The following is a 17,106-nucleotide window of genomic DNA, read 5'->3' as shown; positions in this document are numbered from 1 at the left end:
CAAGTGGAGCAGCAGAGGATCAAACCACCAGCCTTCCGAATGGCAGATGATATGTGCTATTTCCTGAGCCACAGTCATCCCATTAATTAAAAAACTTGATTTAATTGAACTGAAGCTTTCGGCAAGCTAATCTCAACAAGCTGATAACAGTTATATGATTTTAGAAGAGCAAACATAATGAAAAGAAGTAAAACGATAATATTTGGACACTAACAAAGTGTGTGTCTTTGTTTAATGTGATGACATTCAGTGTCTTATTTAGCCGCTTGTGAGCAAACCAAAATGTAATTCATGAATGGGGTGGCTATTTACTTACTTCAACATTTAGAACAATATAATGAAAATATTCAACATTGCCAAAGAGTCAATGTCACAGATATTTATCAGAAATGGTGTGTATCTGTGACATTAAATTTCTGAGAAGATGCTACTAATTAGTAATTTTTTGCAGAGCTTCAAATTACATTGGGATTTTTTCACATGCAAAGTTTGATTTTTCTGCCTTCCTTGTCAGCTCTGTGCAGTGTTGCAGAGTGGAAAGCTGCTTTTGGGATGCTTCTAAAATGACACAGTTGGTGAAGTTTGAATCACTGTAGGCTGCCTGTCCAGGGTCTATCCTGACTCTTGCACTAGACAGCTGGGGTAGGACCCCAGCTTCCTGCAACCCTGAAATGAATAAGAGCAAGAAGATGATGGATGGATCATTGTCTTGAATGGGCACAATCTGCTCCATTGGCTGCATCAGAACCAGAGCTTGGTAAAGTTTGTGTTAACCAGAGACTCTATTCTAGCATCTAACAAAACCTCATGAAGAAAGCCCATCTATGCCCAAGCAGGAGAACTGGAAATACAAGTTGCTAACTTATTTCAGGGTTTAAATATTACTTTCTGCTGTATTACAGAGTCTTAAGAGTCTTAAGAGTTTGTGCAAGTGTCTGTGAGAGTGTTTTTCTTTTTTTTTTACCAAGTTTAAAAGAATATTTCCGTGTCTCATCTTTACTGCACAAACTAAACAGGTAGATTTATTTCTCTGTGGCATCAGCTAAAAGGAATACAGGAATGTCTTTTTAAAGCAACTTACATTTTTTCCCATACACAAATTATACAAACATAATCTTCAGCATGTTAAACAAATTAAATTAACAGAGGTAACAGAGGGGTTTTGTGCTTCAGTGGGACTTCTTTTGAGCTGCAGCAGTGAGCCTGTTGGGTCTGCAGGAAATCTCTTAATAGCTTCATGTAATCCCCAATATTGTTTTCTACTCACATTAATAGATGGCCATGACTGAGCATGCTCAGTGTTCACGTAGGGAGGCAGATGGCATGAGAGCATGGTAGGGCCCTCAAGGGCTGAGAAAGAGGGATGGTGGGGCTGTTTCCTTGGAGACTGGAAAGAGGAGTGAAGGGGCTGTTCCCTAGGTGACGATGAACCAGTCCCAACAGCACCAAGAGTATGAGGTGGGCTGGCAACGGGCGATGGATATGTACATACGTCCTGTAAATTTACATAGCACACAACCCCACACATCTTCAATATGACCTCTAACTCTAGATGAAAATCAGTAAACATCAGAATCATTATCATCACCTCTTCATCATCTGAAGACTGAGGTGGTGTTACCAGTGGTGTGGGTTCAGTTGGCTCGTCAGTGTGACAGAAGTGGTGAACCTTCATGAGAAGAAAAGTAGGGTTAAGTAGATACTGTAGTTTGGCAGAATAGTAGTCATTTTTGATGTAACTATCATGTTACATCAAAAATGACTAAATGATTATCAGAGTGATTACTTTTCTCTGATAATCCACTAGCCAAAGGCAGCTTAGAAACTAATCCACTATTTACTAAGTTGAACAAACAACCAGCTCCTAGCAGACACAGACTCCATTAGCTAGCTGCTACATTGTGCATCAAGCCATTTGTCCGCATTACCAAGAATGTTAGTGCTAGCAAACACTAGCAATAGGTCAGCAAGTTTTATCTAGTGAAGCCAAATAGGAATATGGCCATCAGTGGAAGACTACTTTGAAGCCCACTACATCTAAAATATCAAGGGTAACCAAAAAGAGAAAATTTGACACTAAAATACCTCATCTTGATTTGTCTAACTCAGCATGCTCAAGCTTCATAAAATCTTCAAATAAACTATGGACTATGGACTGGCAATGGCCAGAGCACCCAGCACTCACTGCTAAAATGTGTTACAAACCGTTGTTTCATCATAACATCTGAAAAACAAGAACTAAGTGAATACAAGTTCTACTTCTCACCTCAGCAGCCACAGGAAAGTCCAGGTCGAGAACACAGTGACAAGGACTGCTGCTCAGGCTGTTGTCACCACACCTTTCTACGCCCCTTCCTCCTCCTCTCTCCACTCCAGCTCCATGAGCTGATGCTGGTCTGACCAAACCCACCAGTGAGGTACAGAGCTGACTTTTGGTTTGGCTGTAAGCCTGCATATCCCCATGGACGTGCCTGGGTTTGGGAAGCGTAGATACTGGGTCCCTTAACAGATGAACTGGGGGCTTTTGGTTGACTGATGTGTCAGATACCTTGGAAACAGGAGGCAAGGATCAGTACAAAATAAAATACATAAAAATATTTCACAATGTAGTTATCATTTTCATGTTCTACTAAAATGTGTAGCCTAACCTCTGAGTAACTTCGGCGACCCTGGAACTTAGCTCGTAGGCGGCTGCTAGTCTGCTGATGGGAATAGGAGATGGACCCTTCAGTTGAGGACATAGGAGATGGGGGAGTGGGGAGGAGTCTGTCAGGGGAGAGTGAGGTACGCTGGGAAGAGGTTGGAGAGAGATGCTGAGGAGCTGTGCAAGAGCAAGAGAAAGATGAATGAAGAAAGGAAATAACAGACCTGAAAACAACTTCTACTTTGTCTAAATATAACACCAGTCATTTCAAAAAATTACACATTACTACATAGTTCTGAGTTTAAAGACTAGATGACTAGAGAGCGGCTAAGTGAGGAAGTAAGGCTGGAGGTGGAGATTCAGTGTAATTTCATGTTGCTATAAGTTAGTGTAAAGTAGGCTGGCGCAGATAGAAAAATGTTACATGTAGAAATTCTTGTACATAGGACACACAAGAGAGAATTTTTCATTTTTACAGAGTCCATTTACATTGCACTTCTAGCAACAAGAGAGCATATACATATACCAATGGAAAAGTACCAAATCGTATTATGTTGCTGACGTACACTGTTTTAGCCTTCCTTGATATGTGCAGATAGATATGAACTAAAATCATAGTTTTGCTTGGTTCTTGATTACCTTCATTTACCCTTATTACCTTTTCAATTTCATTACTGTATTTTTTAAATGTGTAAGAATTGCGAAGACTATCAGCAGGCAAAATCAATAGCTAAATTAGTGGCTATAGGGTTTGTCCCATAGATAGTTCACTTAAGTTTACTGTGGGTGCTGACATGTGTCCAACAAGTTACTGCATAGCTTCCAATCAAGTAGAATCCAAGTAGAAGTTGCAGTGGTCACGGTATGGTCATCTATACAGATGGCTGATTATACCTCCTGCAGTCTGATGTGACTCAGAGGATGTTTGAACTCTTTCATCATGATCCAACAACTCCACAGCTAACATGAGTTGCTATAAACTATCAGCTAAGTGTTTCACAGTAACACTTGAGCCTCTGTACAAAAACTGTTCCAGTAAGTGGGTACAGTACATGCAATTAAAATGAAAAACTTTCAAGCTGGTAGAGACTTTTAGCATATCTACAGGACAAGTCTCTCTGACAAATATTCTACCACAAAATCCACAAATTAGTCACTCTTTCAGGTTGCTTACCAGGCTCCTGTGAGACATGCTGCAGAAGGTCACTCTGCTTTGCAGCCAGACAGCGAACATGACCCAGCTCCTCTGTGAGCTCCGTGTAAGCTAATGCCAGGTTAACCCTGGAGCACACACACACAGACACATTCATATACACGCATAAGACAATGAACTATAGACTTCTATTTAAATATTCTTTGTAATTAGACTTACTGTTCATCGCCGGCTTTCTTTATCCATTCTACGTCACAGTGTTCACAGTGAGAAGACAGGTCCTGTGACTGACACAGACACACAAGGATCTGTGGTTAGAACTACCAATCACTGAAGGAAAACACGAGATGTGACTGAAAATGATAAATGTTTATAAATTAATATTATTATAAATTAATATTTGGGAGTATGTAAAATAAATCTTAAAGTCTATGCATGGGCTAAATGATTGAAAACCGGACTTTCCTCAGTATCCTCCTTTTATCCACAGTCCTAACAATTTCTGAAGATTTATTCATTTATTTTAATTTAAGGGTTTTGGTTTTTTTTTACCACAATAACTCTGAAAGCCTACAGCAAGTGGCAGTCCAGGACTGTAATTTGTTTGTTGAATTTGTTTTAAAATAACCTGACATATAATGGACAATAGCTGCAGCTTATAAGCTTTAACGTTAAAGCGTGGCTGCATGGCAGCACCTTAGTCATGGCTGCCTAAGTGTGCTTTGTTGACCCACAGCAGTTGTGAGATCACAATGTCCTGCAGTCCATCTGTACTCGATCATGGCCAGTTAAACATTTAAAGCAATTGAGAGGTACCTGTCTTTGTGCTTCCCGCAGCTTTGCTACCTCGTGCTGCAGCCTCTGGACCTCAGCCCTCATTGCCTTCTCTCTCTGAAAAGCCCCCTCAGCCTGGTTCTGCGCACCCTCCAGCTCAGCCTCCAGTTGCTGCACCTTCAGGTCCAAAAGGGCATCCAGACTGCAGGAGTTCTGCAGTGTCGGCCCTGGACCATCTGGATAAAAAAAACAAAAACAAAAATGAAAAAAAGAAATGACAGCTTCACATATATCTCCCTGCTCTGGATTTCGCAGTGTAACCCAGTTTGAGCAGCGTTAGCAAGGAAATGCTGTTTGGCAGGAAGCCACAGGGGGTGCTGGACGTCATTAAAGAAAGCTGGGAGCAAGGTCCAAGCTCAGGTAAGAATGAAATTCAATATGTTCTGGACCTAAAAGCAAAGCTACACACACTGGGGAGGTTATCATGGGAAAATTTGCTCTAGGCCGAGGAACATCAGCAGCACCTAAGATAATTTTTGCTGGGAGATAAATTGCTTGTATTGCTCCCTTCATCCAGCTCACCAAGTGGCAAGGGCCATTCTTGGTCACACGACAAGTGTTACCAACACATTGACTATGAATTGGTGCTGTTGGAGCGGAGTGGAGCCACAGAGATTAAAGTTCCCGTTGTTGTTTATTGTGTCTTATGTGTCATGTTTCTGGTCTGCCTGGTTAATGCTGTCATGCCTGTGAGGTGTCATGTTTTCCTGTTTATTTTGAAAATCCAGTTTTCATGTCGTTGTGTTTTAGTTTACATTTCCTGTGCATCATTATGTTCATCCTAGTCAGCTGTTTCCTCATGTGTCTCCACTTCCCCTGATCACCTCATGTGTGTATTTAAGTCCTTTGTCTATTACTGTTCATTGTCAGGACGTCTGCCAATTTTCCTCATGTCATCTAGTCACAGTCATAGTTCCTGGCACAGTCATAGTTTTACCTTTTGTTATCATGGTCAGTCATAGGTTCGACATAATTTATCATAGTTATGCTTGGTGTTTCATAGTTTCATGTTTTCAGCCGAAATAAAGGCTCGCCTTCAGTTTGCAAACCAGCTCCTTGCCTCTAGTGTCTGCTTTTGGGTCCCCTCCAACAAACACACCAGCACACCCCGCCGTGACACTGTGTCCCAAAACCAAAAAGGAGATGAAGCGGTACTTGGGGCTGGCTTGTTATTACTGCAGGCTCTTTTAAACTTTGCTTAGCTGACCAGCTTCTGACCTCACCCGAAAGTGTGTCCCAGAACTTTGTGGGTGGTCAACTCCGTTCGCTGTTACCTCCTGCTTATTCAACCTCTGTCCGGATCATGCCCTAGCAATTGTTCCATTGCAAGAAAGGATTCCTTTGTTGAATTATGTCTTTGAAAATCAAACTAGGAAAGGACCAAACAGGAATCCGAGCAGAGAGCAGAGTTAATTCCGAGAATGAAGGTTCAAGTTGGTCCTTAAATACCCTCACTTTATTGCAGCCCTATGATGAGCAGGTGTACCTAGACCACAGCAGAGACCAGCTCCGCCCCGAATGGAGGAGAAAAGTAAAACGTGTCTTCCAAGGTTGGAAAAAACAGGTCTCAAACTGCCCGAACATCCACACTATGACAGGCAGACCAAGGATGCTCGGCAGCACTACTAAGGTGTTTGACTAACGAATGGAAGAACAATCGTAATCATGAAGGATCCTCAAAACGGTCCAGTACCATCAAACCTGCTAATTGCCTGCATCTTCACAACATAGAAGCTCCACTAAGGCATAGCAACCAAGCTGAATAGGCACATGAGTAAACACATGAGCGCGGAGTGCATACTAGAGGGCCATCGCCCTCCGATAGTGGAGAAGACCAGACAGCATTGCTTGGATTGACTACAAGACAGACTATGACCCAATGCCACACACACACTGTACAAGGCTAATAGTGCTCTATAGCATTCATCAGGAATGCCCCGCCCTGCTGTTGGTACAGAAGAATAGCGGGAATAGAATATGTAAAGCAATGAATTTGTGAATGTGACAGATTTTAAATAAATGGAAATCCTGAACTATAACTATGACAGTTACAAACAGTATAGTTTCTACTTGCACTTTATGGATTAGGATATTTCTCCTACTGCTACCATAGACATTTATTTAAGCAGATGTGCCCCTGATATATAAAGAACCCACCTCTCGGTATGTCTAGACTGGCATGGAGTTGAGACTTATGTAAGTCTTTGCTGTGCAGCTCAGTGCTGAGTTTCTGCAGGGAACTATCTCTCTGCCTGAGAGCTGATTCGAGGATGCGGATCCTGTCCACGTGCTGCTCCACTAGAGTTGTCTGTCTCACACAAATGGAAACACAGCAAATTGCAACTGAAACCCAATCTGCTAGGAAATACCTCAGCACAAAATGCATTTAACAGTACAAAACACATTATTATATTTGTATGTATTTACCATTTTGTCTAGGTCTCTCTGGACATTGCTTTTCTCCAGGTGAATCTTCTCGTAAGCTTGGATGACTTCTTCCAGTCTCTCTTCTCTCTCTTTGCTCTTTTGGAGCTGAGAAAAATTATTTCTAACAATTTCAATTAATTCCAAATGAAATACAGTATACTGCAGGTATCTAAATTTCAGGAAGATATGTTGTGATATAATTTTACATTTTAAAAGGAGAAAAGTTTCTCCCATTATGAAGGCCTCCTAGTTACTGAGACATTTGCCATGGCTCAAATGTGTGTTATTGCTTTGCGGTTCCAAGAGGTAACCCCTAGGACTTTTTTTTAGCATTTTTTTTTTCAGTCTGAGGATCTGAAGTATGTCGATGAGGGCATGATAGTTAATCAAATCTGAAAATGAGAGACTTCCTGAACAGTTAATGTAATATTTCTCTTAAACTCCTTGAATTAGAGCTTCACTGTGCAAGTACAGTGCTTGTGGTCCTGACTGCTGTGCAACATCATAACAGTCTTGTATATGTCTCATCACTGTTTTGCCTGATGTTCAGCTGTGTGTTCACTATTTGTCAGATTACAAAAAATCCAAACAAGGCTGACAGAGAAAAAACCTCAACATGATTCACATAAGAGACTTGACCAGACACTTCTAACTGGTGTCATATAAAATGACTAAGACAACCCACTCATATAAGTTGAAGAGTACTGCATGTCAAATTTTACCTCCTGAGTGAGGGAGTTGATCCTCTGTTGTAGGTTGGTGGTCTGTGACTGGATAGTGCTGGTATCTTTGATGATGGGCTCACAGGAACAACACAGTATTGTCTCCTCTCCAAACTCAGTAATCATAGGGAACTGGGGGACAGGGCACAAACAAAGCATTCCCAACACAGAAATGTTACTGTATGCTGTTTTGTGTATGGGGTCTAGGATGTGTGGATATGTGTGTGTGCCTGCTGCTCTCCACCTTGACTTCGTAGTGTTCAAGTTTCCTTTTAATGCTACTGTTCTCCCTCTCCAGACTGGCTAGTCTGAGCTTGATGTCATGGTAGGCAGCAGCCAGGGCCAATCCAGACGGCGGATACATGTCTTCTGGCAGACGATTGGGTGGCCAGCGGATGCCATGCGCAGCCACATCATCTCTGAGGCCCTCTCCTCCTCCCAGCAGCCCCAGCTCTCCTCTGCTGAACAGATCCATCATCAGTTAGCTACAAGGGAAAGAGACAAAATGGGGGAGAATTGTAGAAATTCTTCGCTCTGTTAAGTTACAATAAACTGATCCGTAAGGCCAGTAATGTTAGGTTAGCATTGTTGCAGCAAAGCAAGAAGGTCCTGAGTTCAATTCCACCATCAGGCCAGGGGCTTTCTGTGTGGAGTTTGCATGTTCTCCCCATGCTTGCGTGGGTTCTCTCCGGGTACTCCGGCTTCCTCCCACCGTACAAAGACATGCAGTTATTGGGGATAGGTTAATTGATTAATCTAAATTGCCCATAGGTGTGAGTGCTGTAACCAAAATAATTTCCCCTAGGGATCAATAAAGCATTCTGATTCTGATTACTGCAACAAACTGGAATGGGTGAACAGACAGAAAAACTAGTAGCCATGTGACCTCACCATGCTCCTCCACACCCATTTCACACAACAGGAGCACTAGCAGCAATAAATGTATAAAAGCCTACATCCTGACAGAAGTTAAAGCCAGTGTGTGTGCAGCCAGGAGTTTATATGTTTCAATGAGGTTGGAGAGTAGAAAAAGGTCACTACCTGTAATTTGATACATAGAAGTGGGGCCTAAGACTAATTGATGGGAGCTAACCAAAAATACTGCTGCTGCTTATTCCATCGTGATCCATCATTAACATCAGTTTTGACATCCAAAACTTTGAGTTAAAACATCCAACACTATTGTCAGAAATGCAGCCATGACAATGCCTTTTGGTACTCTCTGTAGAGTACCTGTTAACAAACAGATAATAAATATTTGAGTCAAAAGAAATTGAATTTGGATTCATCACTCCACCTGCTCCAACTAACGTCCAGTCCAGTTTGTGTGTAATTTTGGTTACTTATCCTTTTGTCCCTATTTCCCTTTATTAGGAATGGCTTCTTGAATGCCACCATTCCACTGAGACTATTTCTTCAGCAAGTAGTAGTAGATCAAGTGATCAGCCAGATCCATCTCTCATCTAGTGTGTCATTGTCTCCGATTCTGTCTGTCTGTTCTATTATTTTTTATATGTAGATACAGTACTGTTTTGTCTCTTGTGGTGTGTGCCTTTTTATGCTTAACTGATTTATATATGACGGTGGCCGAACAGTTGCCTAACAAACAAGAGACTTTGTTATGGTTTGAAAGGTCTTCAAAAACCCCGGAGAGCAACTCCACCAGAACATCTCCTTGGAAGCAAAATGTAATGAGGGGTGGCTCCCCACTGTTTTCACAGTACTGTATATTTTATTGATTGATTGATTAACTGCAAATATCCATTCCAAATATCCTTTAGTGGTATAAAGTTTGCATATGGATCTTTAACAGACCAACAACAGCTCAGGACAGTTTGTGGAACAGAAACAACATGTAATCTATTGCTTGTGATTCTGGATACTGTTCTCATGCATACTGATTCATATTGGTTTACTTGAAATTAATATTTTCAAATAAAAAAAGGAAAGAAAAAGGAATGGCTGGCAGCAGAGAGTCACTCAAACATGTGACCATGGTTAAAACCACACATTTTGTTCATGCTGAATGTAACAAAAAACATAATTCCAATGCACCCCCTACCATCCCACCCCTCACATCAAAGTCTCTGCCTCTCTCACACACATTCAGCCCACATACTGCCTGTGTTTGTCGTCGTTTTCCCCATTTTGGCTCTAAATTTTCAAATCAATTCACTTAGCTGTATTATTAAGGGATTTTTACAGAAGCACAATCAGCATCAGCCAAGGACAGACCAGAGCAAGCCCATATGTATTCATCACATGGTTACCCCTTCACTAAAACACAAACACAGTGGATTCTACATCCATGTTATCCACACACTGTTTCTACTCTATACTTGAGTTGCTCTTTGCTGATGACACAGGCTTAACATCCCACAAGGAAGACACCTGAAACAGCTTGTTACTTGTCTCTTCTATGCTTACAAGGAATTCAGGCTTGCTGTAAGTTTAAAGAAGATGCAAGTCATGGCACAGGGTAAAGAACACCCCCCAAAACATCGCCATAATGGGTACAACCTACAATCATTCTTTATAGCAGTGAAGCCTCGACCAACTACATGAGGCATGAGAGAAAACTTCCACCTGAGGTGCCTGCAGCGCATTCTGTGGATTCAAAGACTAAACAAAGTGCCCAATTCAGAGGTCCTGAAATCCACAAACATGGACAGCATGTTTGCCCTTCTTTGTGAGTGGCACCTTCATTGTCTTGGCCACATCAGTCAAATGGAACTTGGCTGCATCCTTGAAGGACCTGGCGAGTTGATGAAGGGCTTGCAACCAAGCAAGACCAAGCACCCATGGCTGCACTTTAAAGATGTCTGTAAAAAAGACATGAAACTGTGCAGCATAAATACCATGGCATGAAAACCCGGCACACTTGATCGCTCAGTCTGGCACCTCACTGTCAGGAGGGGAGTGGAAAAGGCAGAGGAAAACAGGGCTGCACACATCTCTGAAAAGAGAGCCAGAAGGGAGGCAGACAAACACCAGCCTCATCAGACGTCTCCTTGTGTCTGCGACGCATGCGATTGAGACTGCCACTCATGGACAGGACTTCTCAGTCATGCACACTGATGCTGGCATACCTGAAAGAACACCTGTCTGAATGTTACAACATCACTTCTTGACACGGAAGGATGCCGCCGCAAAAACTCTTCTGATTATTTATTGGAGTTTATATGATATGTGGAGGCGCGTGGTCTGCGGTGCCGCTGCATGGACCACAGACGCACTTGAGCGACATCTGTAATCACGCCTCGCCAGGTTTAAAGTGTGAACTAGGTTTAAAGGTTCTGTTATAGACACCTTTAATTCTACTACATGAAGTTAATGCTAAAATTACTTCTGAAGTATGATTAAATATAAAAATCTATGGGGTTCTTTGAATAAAAATACAAAGATTATTGTTACTCTTGCCCCAAATAAGTAGAAAATACAAAGAAAAGAAATGTCATGTTTTTTGTTTTTTTTTCTTGGTCTGGCATCAGTGGGATTTATCTCCTCTATTGGCCAACTTATTATTCCAGCTGGGTATCTGGCATATGTATTGAAGGTGAGTTAATGTCTTACTTGAAGTAGTATACAGCTTGATGTTATTCATGTACACAAGGTATCTGATGGTCATTCTAGTCCTGAATGTATATTCCAGTCTCTTCCACTCTTCGTGATGAGCTGGCTTAGGGGGTTGAGGCCTATGCGGAATAGCTGCAGGGACCGTGCATTACCTTGGTATATTCTGCACTTGAAGGTAGATAGTGCCTTGGAGTTGGCCTTCAGTGTTGTCTTCCACGTTCAACACTGAGTTCCTGATGAATGTTATAAGTGCATTATTAACCTTGTATAGTGCTAAGGACTCCAGTATCCATGTGCTGTGCATTGAGTCACAGAGTGCCTTGTAGCCAATACAGACAATGCTCGGGTCTGTCTGGTCAACTGCTCTGTGAACCAATAGCTGGGGCTTTACGCCCTATTGTTGTTGTTGTTGTTTTTTGTTTTTTTTGCAATATGTCTCTGAAGTGTGCTCATATATTGACTCATGTGCTTATTCAACTTGGGTGCTATGATATCTGAGAGGAGCTTCCATGTTGTGGAGAGGCAGATAATTGGCCAATAGCTTGATGTTGTTTTACCCCTTTTAGGGATCCTCTTTGATAGCTATTGTTCTGCCCTGTGTTGGACAGTATGAATGAGTACATACTGTTAGCAGACATTTTATTTATACTGCAATCCATAGATTGCTATTAGCTTCTTCATTCAGTAGTTGTGGGACAATGTCTTGTCCTGGTGCGCTCCAACTCTTCATGCTGTTGTTGGATACCTTCCTTTGTGATGTTGATCTCTTGGAGGTTGCTTTTTTCCTACTCTTAGGCCCACCAGCCACTTGGCATTGGTGTAGTGGGACACCTTTTTCTCTCAGATGTTCTTCTAATATTGCTTATTTTCATTTCTGGGTAGGTCTGCCCTTGAAGCTGACAATACACCATGGATGGATCTTTGGAGAACAGGCCATTTATTCTTTTGGCCTCTGCTTCTCTGGTATATCTCTTCAGCTAAGTGACCAGAGCTGTGAGTCTCTGTATGGCATATTCCAGACCCTCTGTTATGGAAACCCTGTTGTACCTCTTTATCATTAGTTAACTAACATCCTTCCTGATTTTGGCTTCCATTCTTCTTTTTCTTTGTATCTGTGGAGTTTCATCTTATACCGAAGTGCTTCTAGGATTAATGTGGCAGTGATGTAACTGAGTTAAATGGTTTTAGTAATACTGTTAGTAAGAATCTGGTTAGATACCATATTTCTATGATTTTCAGGGCCAAGTACAATAACCTCAGTTTTATCTAAATTAAGAAGCAGCAAGTTAGCGGCCATACAGGTCTTTATGTCTTTAACTAATTGCAGTTTAACTAATTGGTGTGTGTTATCTGTCTTCATAGATAGATAGAGCTGGGTGTCATCAGCATAGCAGTGAAAATGTATGCTATGTCTTCTAATGATACTGCCTAGGGGAAGCATGTATAATGTAAACATAATTGGTCCTAGCACTGAACCCTGTGGAACGCCATAGTTGATCTCAGTGTGTGAAGAGGACTCTCCATTTACATGCACAAATTGGAGTCTATTAGATAGATATGATACAAACCACTGCAGCGCAGTACCTGTAATACCTACAGCGTGCTGTAATCGCTCTAATAGGATATTATGGTCAACAGTATCGAACGCTGCACTGAGGTCTAGCAGTAAGGGCACAGAGATGAGTCCACTGTCAGAGGCCATAAGAAGATCATTTGTAACCTTCACTAAAGCTGTTTCTGTGCTGTGATGAGCTCTGAAACTTGACTGAAACTTCAAATAAGCCATTCCTCTGCAGATGATCTGTTAGCTGTTTGACATCTACTCTTTCAAGGATTTTTGATATGAAAGGAAGGTTGGAGATTGGCCTATAATTAGCTAAGACAGCTGGGTCTAGAGATGTTTTTTTAAGTAAAGGTTTAACTACAGCCAGCTTGAAGTCCTGTGGTACATAGCCGATTATTAGAGATTGTCATGGTCCTGGGTCGTTGACCCAGCGTTTTGTGTTTCCTTTTGGTTTCATCTTGTGTTTTGTGTTAATTCTAATTTTGTATTAGTTCTTAGGGTTTGGTGCTTCCGTGTTTTATCAGCCCTACCTGTGTCTGTCCTCTGTGCTCTGTTCGTGTCCCCGAATTTGTGTTGTAAAACAGTCTGTGTGTTTCCTGTTTTACTTTGTAGGTCTGTGTCTCGTCTTGTGAATTAGGTTCAGCTGTGCTCCCCTCCTGTGTGTCATTCCCTCATTACCTTGTGTGTATTTATAGTGTGTGTATGCTCCTACGCCTGCTGATTTTGCCTCATGTGTGCCAGAGGCCCCCATGCCTGCTGGTTTTGCCTCATGTGTGCCAGACGCCAACGTGCCTGCTGGTTCTGTGACTGTTTTCGCTGGGGGGTCCGAGGAGCCCGTCCAGCCATAACCATCATCGGCAGCTTCCGCTGGGGGGTCCGAGAAACTGCTCCAGCATCCTGCTTTCGCTGGGAGGTCCGAGGAGTCGCTTCAGCTTGCTGCTTGCTGCTTCCGAGAAGCCCGTCCGGCCATCACCGTCGCCTGCAGCGCCGTCGCCTGCAGCGCCGTCGCCTGCAGCGCCGTCGCCTGCAGCGCCGTCGCCTGCAGCGCCGTCGCCTGCGACACCCACGCTGTCATCTGCAGCATCAGCATCATCCTCGTCTGCAGCATCGACAGCTTCAGCCTCGCCTGCAGCTTCAGCTTCGCAGCATCCTCAGCCTCGCCTGCAGCTTCAGCTTCGCAGCATCCTCATCCATGCCTGCAGTGTTAGCATCCTCATCCACGCCTGCAGCGTCAAGCATCCTCATCCATGCCTGGTCCAGCCCCAGTGTCCGCAAGAGGGTCATGGACCCTGTATTGATCCTCTACCTAATCACACGAGCCAAGGTGTGAAAACGGTGTGGGACACAATCAGCCAAGGTTTCAGGTGAACCCATAGTGAAACCTAGCCCCACCCTATCATGTGATTTATATTATTTATTGAGGTCAAATGGCCCAGGATGTGAGTGCTATATGTTAAGGTATCTGGGAAGGGATCTCAAAAACTGGATTATAGACATCAGACTGTTGGTGTCATAGCCACCTCCTCTTTCACTCCTCTTTCAAGCCATGTTTTCTGTTCATGGAGTGAAACTATGGAACAGTCTGAATATGGAATTAAAGCAATGTCCAAACATAAAACTGTTCAAAAAGAGTTATAAAAATATGATCTTCTCGAACTATAAAGAAAAGGAAAATATTTAAATTAAGTGAATGTCTCTATTTAACAAAAAAAAAAAAAAAAAAAACCTCATGATGTGATATTATAGTATATAGTATATCAGAAATCTGTTCACTATTTTTATTACAAATTATATCAGTAAGGAAGCTGACTAAATATTAACTGATAATTTATGGCAAAGGGGTGGGATTAAATAAGTGTTTACTTCTTCCCACTCCCTTTCAACATGTAAATTAATCAGAACGGGTTTTTTTTGTATGTAATTTGTATAGTATTTTTTTTTCTTTCTTATTTTCTTTTCTAAATGTACTTGTATATTGTTCACATGTTGAAATAAATTACCAAAAAAAAAGCCATCTGTTTTCTCTATCCAAAATTTTAACATTGGCATCCTTGAAAGAGAGACCTTTAGACTCAGCTGTACATCTGCATCTGAAGGATAAATGATCTCTTTTTTACAATCCAGATAACCCAGGGGGAAAAGCTGTTTGTGAGTCTGGAGGTGTGAGACCCTTATAAACCTAAGGTACCGTCTGGAGGGCAGCGGGTCAAACAGGTGGCAGGCAAGATGCAAGAGGCCACCTGTGATGGCCCTTGTTTTCCTGAGACAGGAGGAGCAATTGACGGCCTCCAGGGTGGCGGAGGACAGCTATAATAAATAAAAAATAAAGATTTTTTTCAGCAGCGTTACCCTATGTGCATGCTTCCTGTTCTCATCTGTGGGCCAGACACCCAGGCAATAGGAAACCATGCTCTCCAATGAGGTGCGGTAGACAGTCAGCAGCAGCTTCTGGTCCAGGTTGTTCTTCCTCAGGACATGGAGAAAGTGCAGCCGCTGCTGGGCCTGGGTCTGAGAATGCAGCCCTGTGTCTCATGTTCTCTCACCCTCCCTTGGAAAGGCAGCTGATAGCACAGAAAGACGGCATTCAGGGCAGAAAGTGTCCATCAAAAGCAACGTGATGAACATCATCCAAGCTATACCGAAAGGAGATCCAGACTGCCTGTCATGATCGTGGGAATGTCCAGTAATTTTAATTCAGTTCAATTCAATTTTATTTATATAGCACCAAATCACAACAACAGTCGCCTCAAGGCGCTTTATATTGTACAGTTTTTACCTGTATCTCTCCACCTGTCGTCAATCAGTGGCAATCAGCAGGATGGTACCTAAGGCCAGCATTGCCATCTGTTCTCCGCCAGTTCATCAGCTACCTCATGGTGGTAACCAGGCCTCATAACTTCTTGTTTCATGCTGTGTACTTACCTTGATTTCTTTGTGTCTTTAGCCACAAAATCAGAAACCGGCATCTCACCAGTTACCATTCTAGCTACACTTAGATTCTTAAACATATTCCCTGCCAAGTTCTCACATCTCGGCATGTTTATCCATCATTGTGTTTACAATAAAACTTGTAAAAGCCTTAACACTGCTCTGTATTGTGTCTGCGCTTGAATCCACTCATAAGTACTGGCCTTCAGGTGCCTTTCAATTCAATTCAATTCAATTTTATTTATATAGCGCCAAGTCACAACAAAAGTCGCCTCAAGGCGCTTCATAGATACAGAGAAAAACCCAACAATCATATGACCCCCTATGAGCAAGCACTTTGGCGACAGTGGGAAGGAAAAACTCCCTTTTAACAGGAAGAAACCTCCGGTAGAACCAGGCTCAGGGAGGGGCGGCCATCTGCTGCGACCGGTTGGGGTGAGAGAAGGAAGACAGGATAAAAGACATGCTGTGGAAGAGAGACAGAGGTTAATAACAGATATGATTCAATGCAGAGAGGTCTATTAATACATAGTGAGTGAGAAAGGTGACTGGAAAGGAAAAACTCAATGCATCATGGGAATCCCCCGGCAGCCTACGTCTATTGCAGCATAACTAAGGGAGGATTCAGGGTCACCTGGTCCAGCCCTAACTATATGCTTTAGCAAAAAGGAAAGTTTTATGCCTAATCTTAAAAGTAGAGATAGTTTCTGTCTCCCGAATCCAAACTGGAAGCTGGTTCCACAGAAGAGGGGCCTGAAAACTGAAGGCTCTGCCTCCCATTCTACTTTTAAATACTCTAGGAACAACAAGTAGGCCTGCAGAGCGAGAGCGAAGTGCTCTAATAGGGTGATATGGTACTACAAGGTCATTAAGATAAGATGGGGCCTGATTATTTAAGACCTTGTATGTGAGGAGCAGGATTTTGAATTCAATTCTGGACTTAACAGGAAGCCAATGAAGGGAAGCCAAAACAGGAGAAATATGCTCTCTCCTTCTAGTCCCTGTCAGTACTCTTGCTGCAGCATTTTGGATTAGCTGAAGGCTTTTCAGTGAGTTTTTTGGACATCCTGATAATAATGAATTACAGTAGTCCATAAATGCATGAACTAGTTTTTCAGCGTCACTCTGAGACAGGATATTTCTAATTTTAGAGATGTTGCGCAAATGGAAGAAAGCAGTCTTACATATTTGTTTAATATGTGCGTTGAAGGACATGTCCTGGTCAAAAATGACTCCAAGGTTCCTCACAGCGTTACTG

General features: G+C 42.3%; 1 protein-coding gene across 4 annotated transcripts in view; it reads right to left on the bottom strand.

Moving 5' to 3' along the window:
- The window catches only part of LOC146389141 (TANK-binding kinase 1-binding protein 1-like), a 32,843-nt gene that overhangs the window by 5,491 nt on the left and 10,246 nt on the right, over positions 1–17,106 (bottom strand). The window contains exons 2-13 of one of the 4 annotated variants that reach the window (XM_084926847.1): positions 15,270–16,314; positions 8,025–8,265; positions 7,781–7,912; positions 7,059–7,163; positions 6,789–6,939; positions 4,614–4,807; positions 4,017–4,084; positions 3,819–3,925; positions 2,649–2,821; positions 2,267–2,548; positions 1,589–1,669; positions 1,268–1,495 (exon numbers count right to left, since the gene is read on the bottom strand). In XM_084926847.1, the coding sequence (XP_084782973.1) occupies positions 1,268–1,495; positions 1,589–1,669; positions 2,267–2,548; positions 2,649–2,821; positions 3,819–3,925; positions 4,017–4,084; positions 4,614–4,807; positions 6,789–6,939; positions 7,059–7,163; positions 7,781–7,912; positions 8,025–8,258 (1,755 nt within the window). In that variant the 5' untranslated portion in view covers positions 8,259–8,265; positions 15,270–16,314. The remainder of the gene's footprint in view (positions 1–1,267; positions 1,496–1,588; positions 1,670–2,266; positions 2,549–2,648; positions 2,822–3,818; positions 3,926–4,016; positions 4,085–4,613; positions 4,808–6,788; positions 6,940–7,058; positions 7,164–7,780; positions 7,913–8,024; positions 8,266–15,269; positions 16,315–17,106) is intronic. The other 3 variants (XM_084926848.1, XM_084926849.1, XM_084926850.1) reach the window with 3 other exon arrangements.

Source organism: Perissodus microlepis, chromosome 4, assembly GCF_051167445.1.
Source record: "Perissodus microlepis isolate ML-2025 ecotype Zambia chromosome 4, ASM5116744v1, whole genome shotgun sequence".
Classification (NCBI taxonomy): Eukaryota; Metazoa; Chordata; class Actinopteri; order Cichliformes; family Cichlidae; genus Perissodus; species Perissodus microlepis.
Note: the sequence above shows the minus strand (reverse complement) of the source record. Positions and strands in the feature narration are given on the sequence as shown.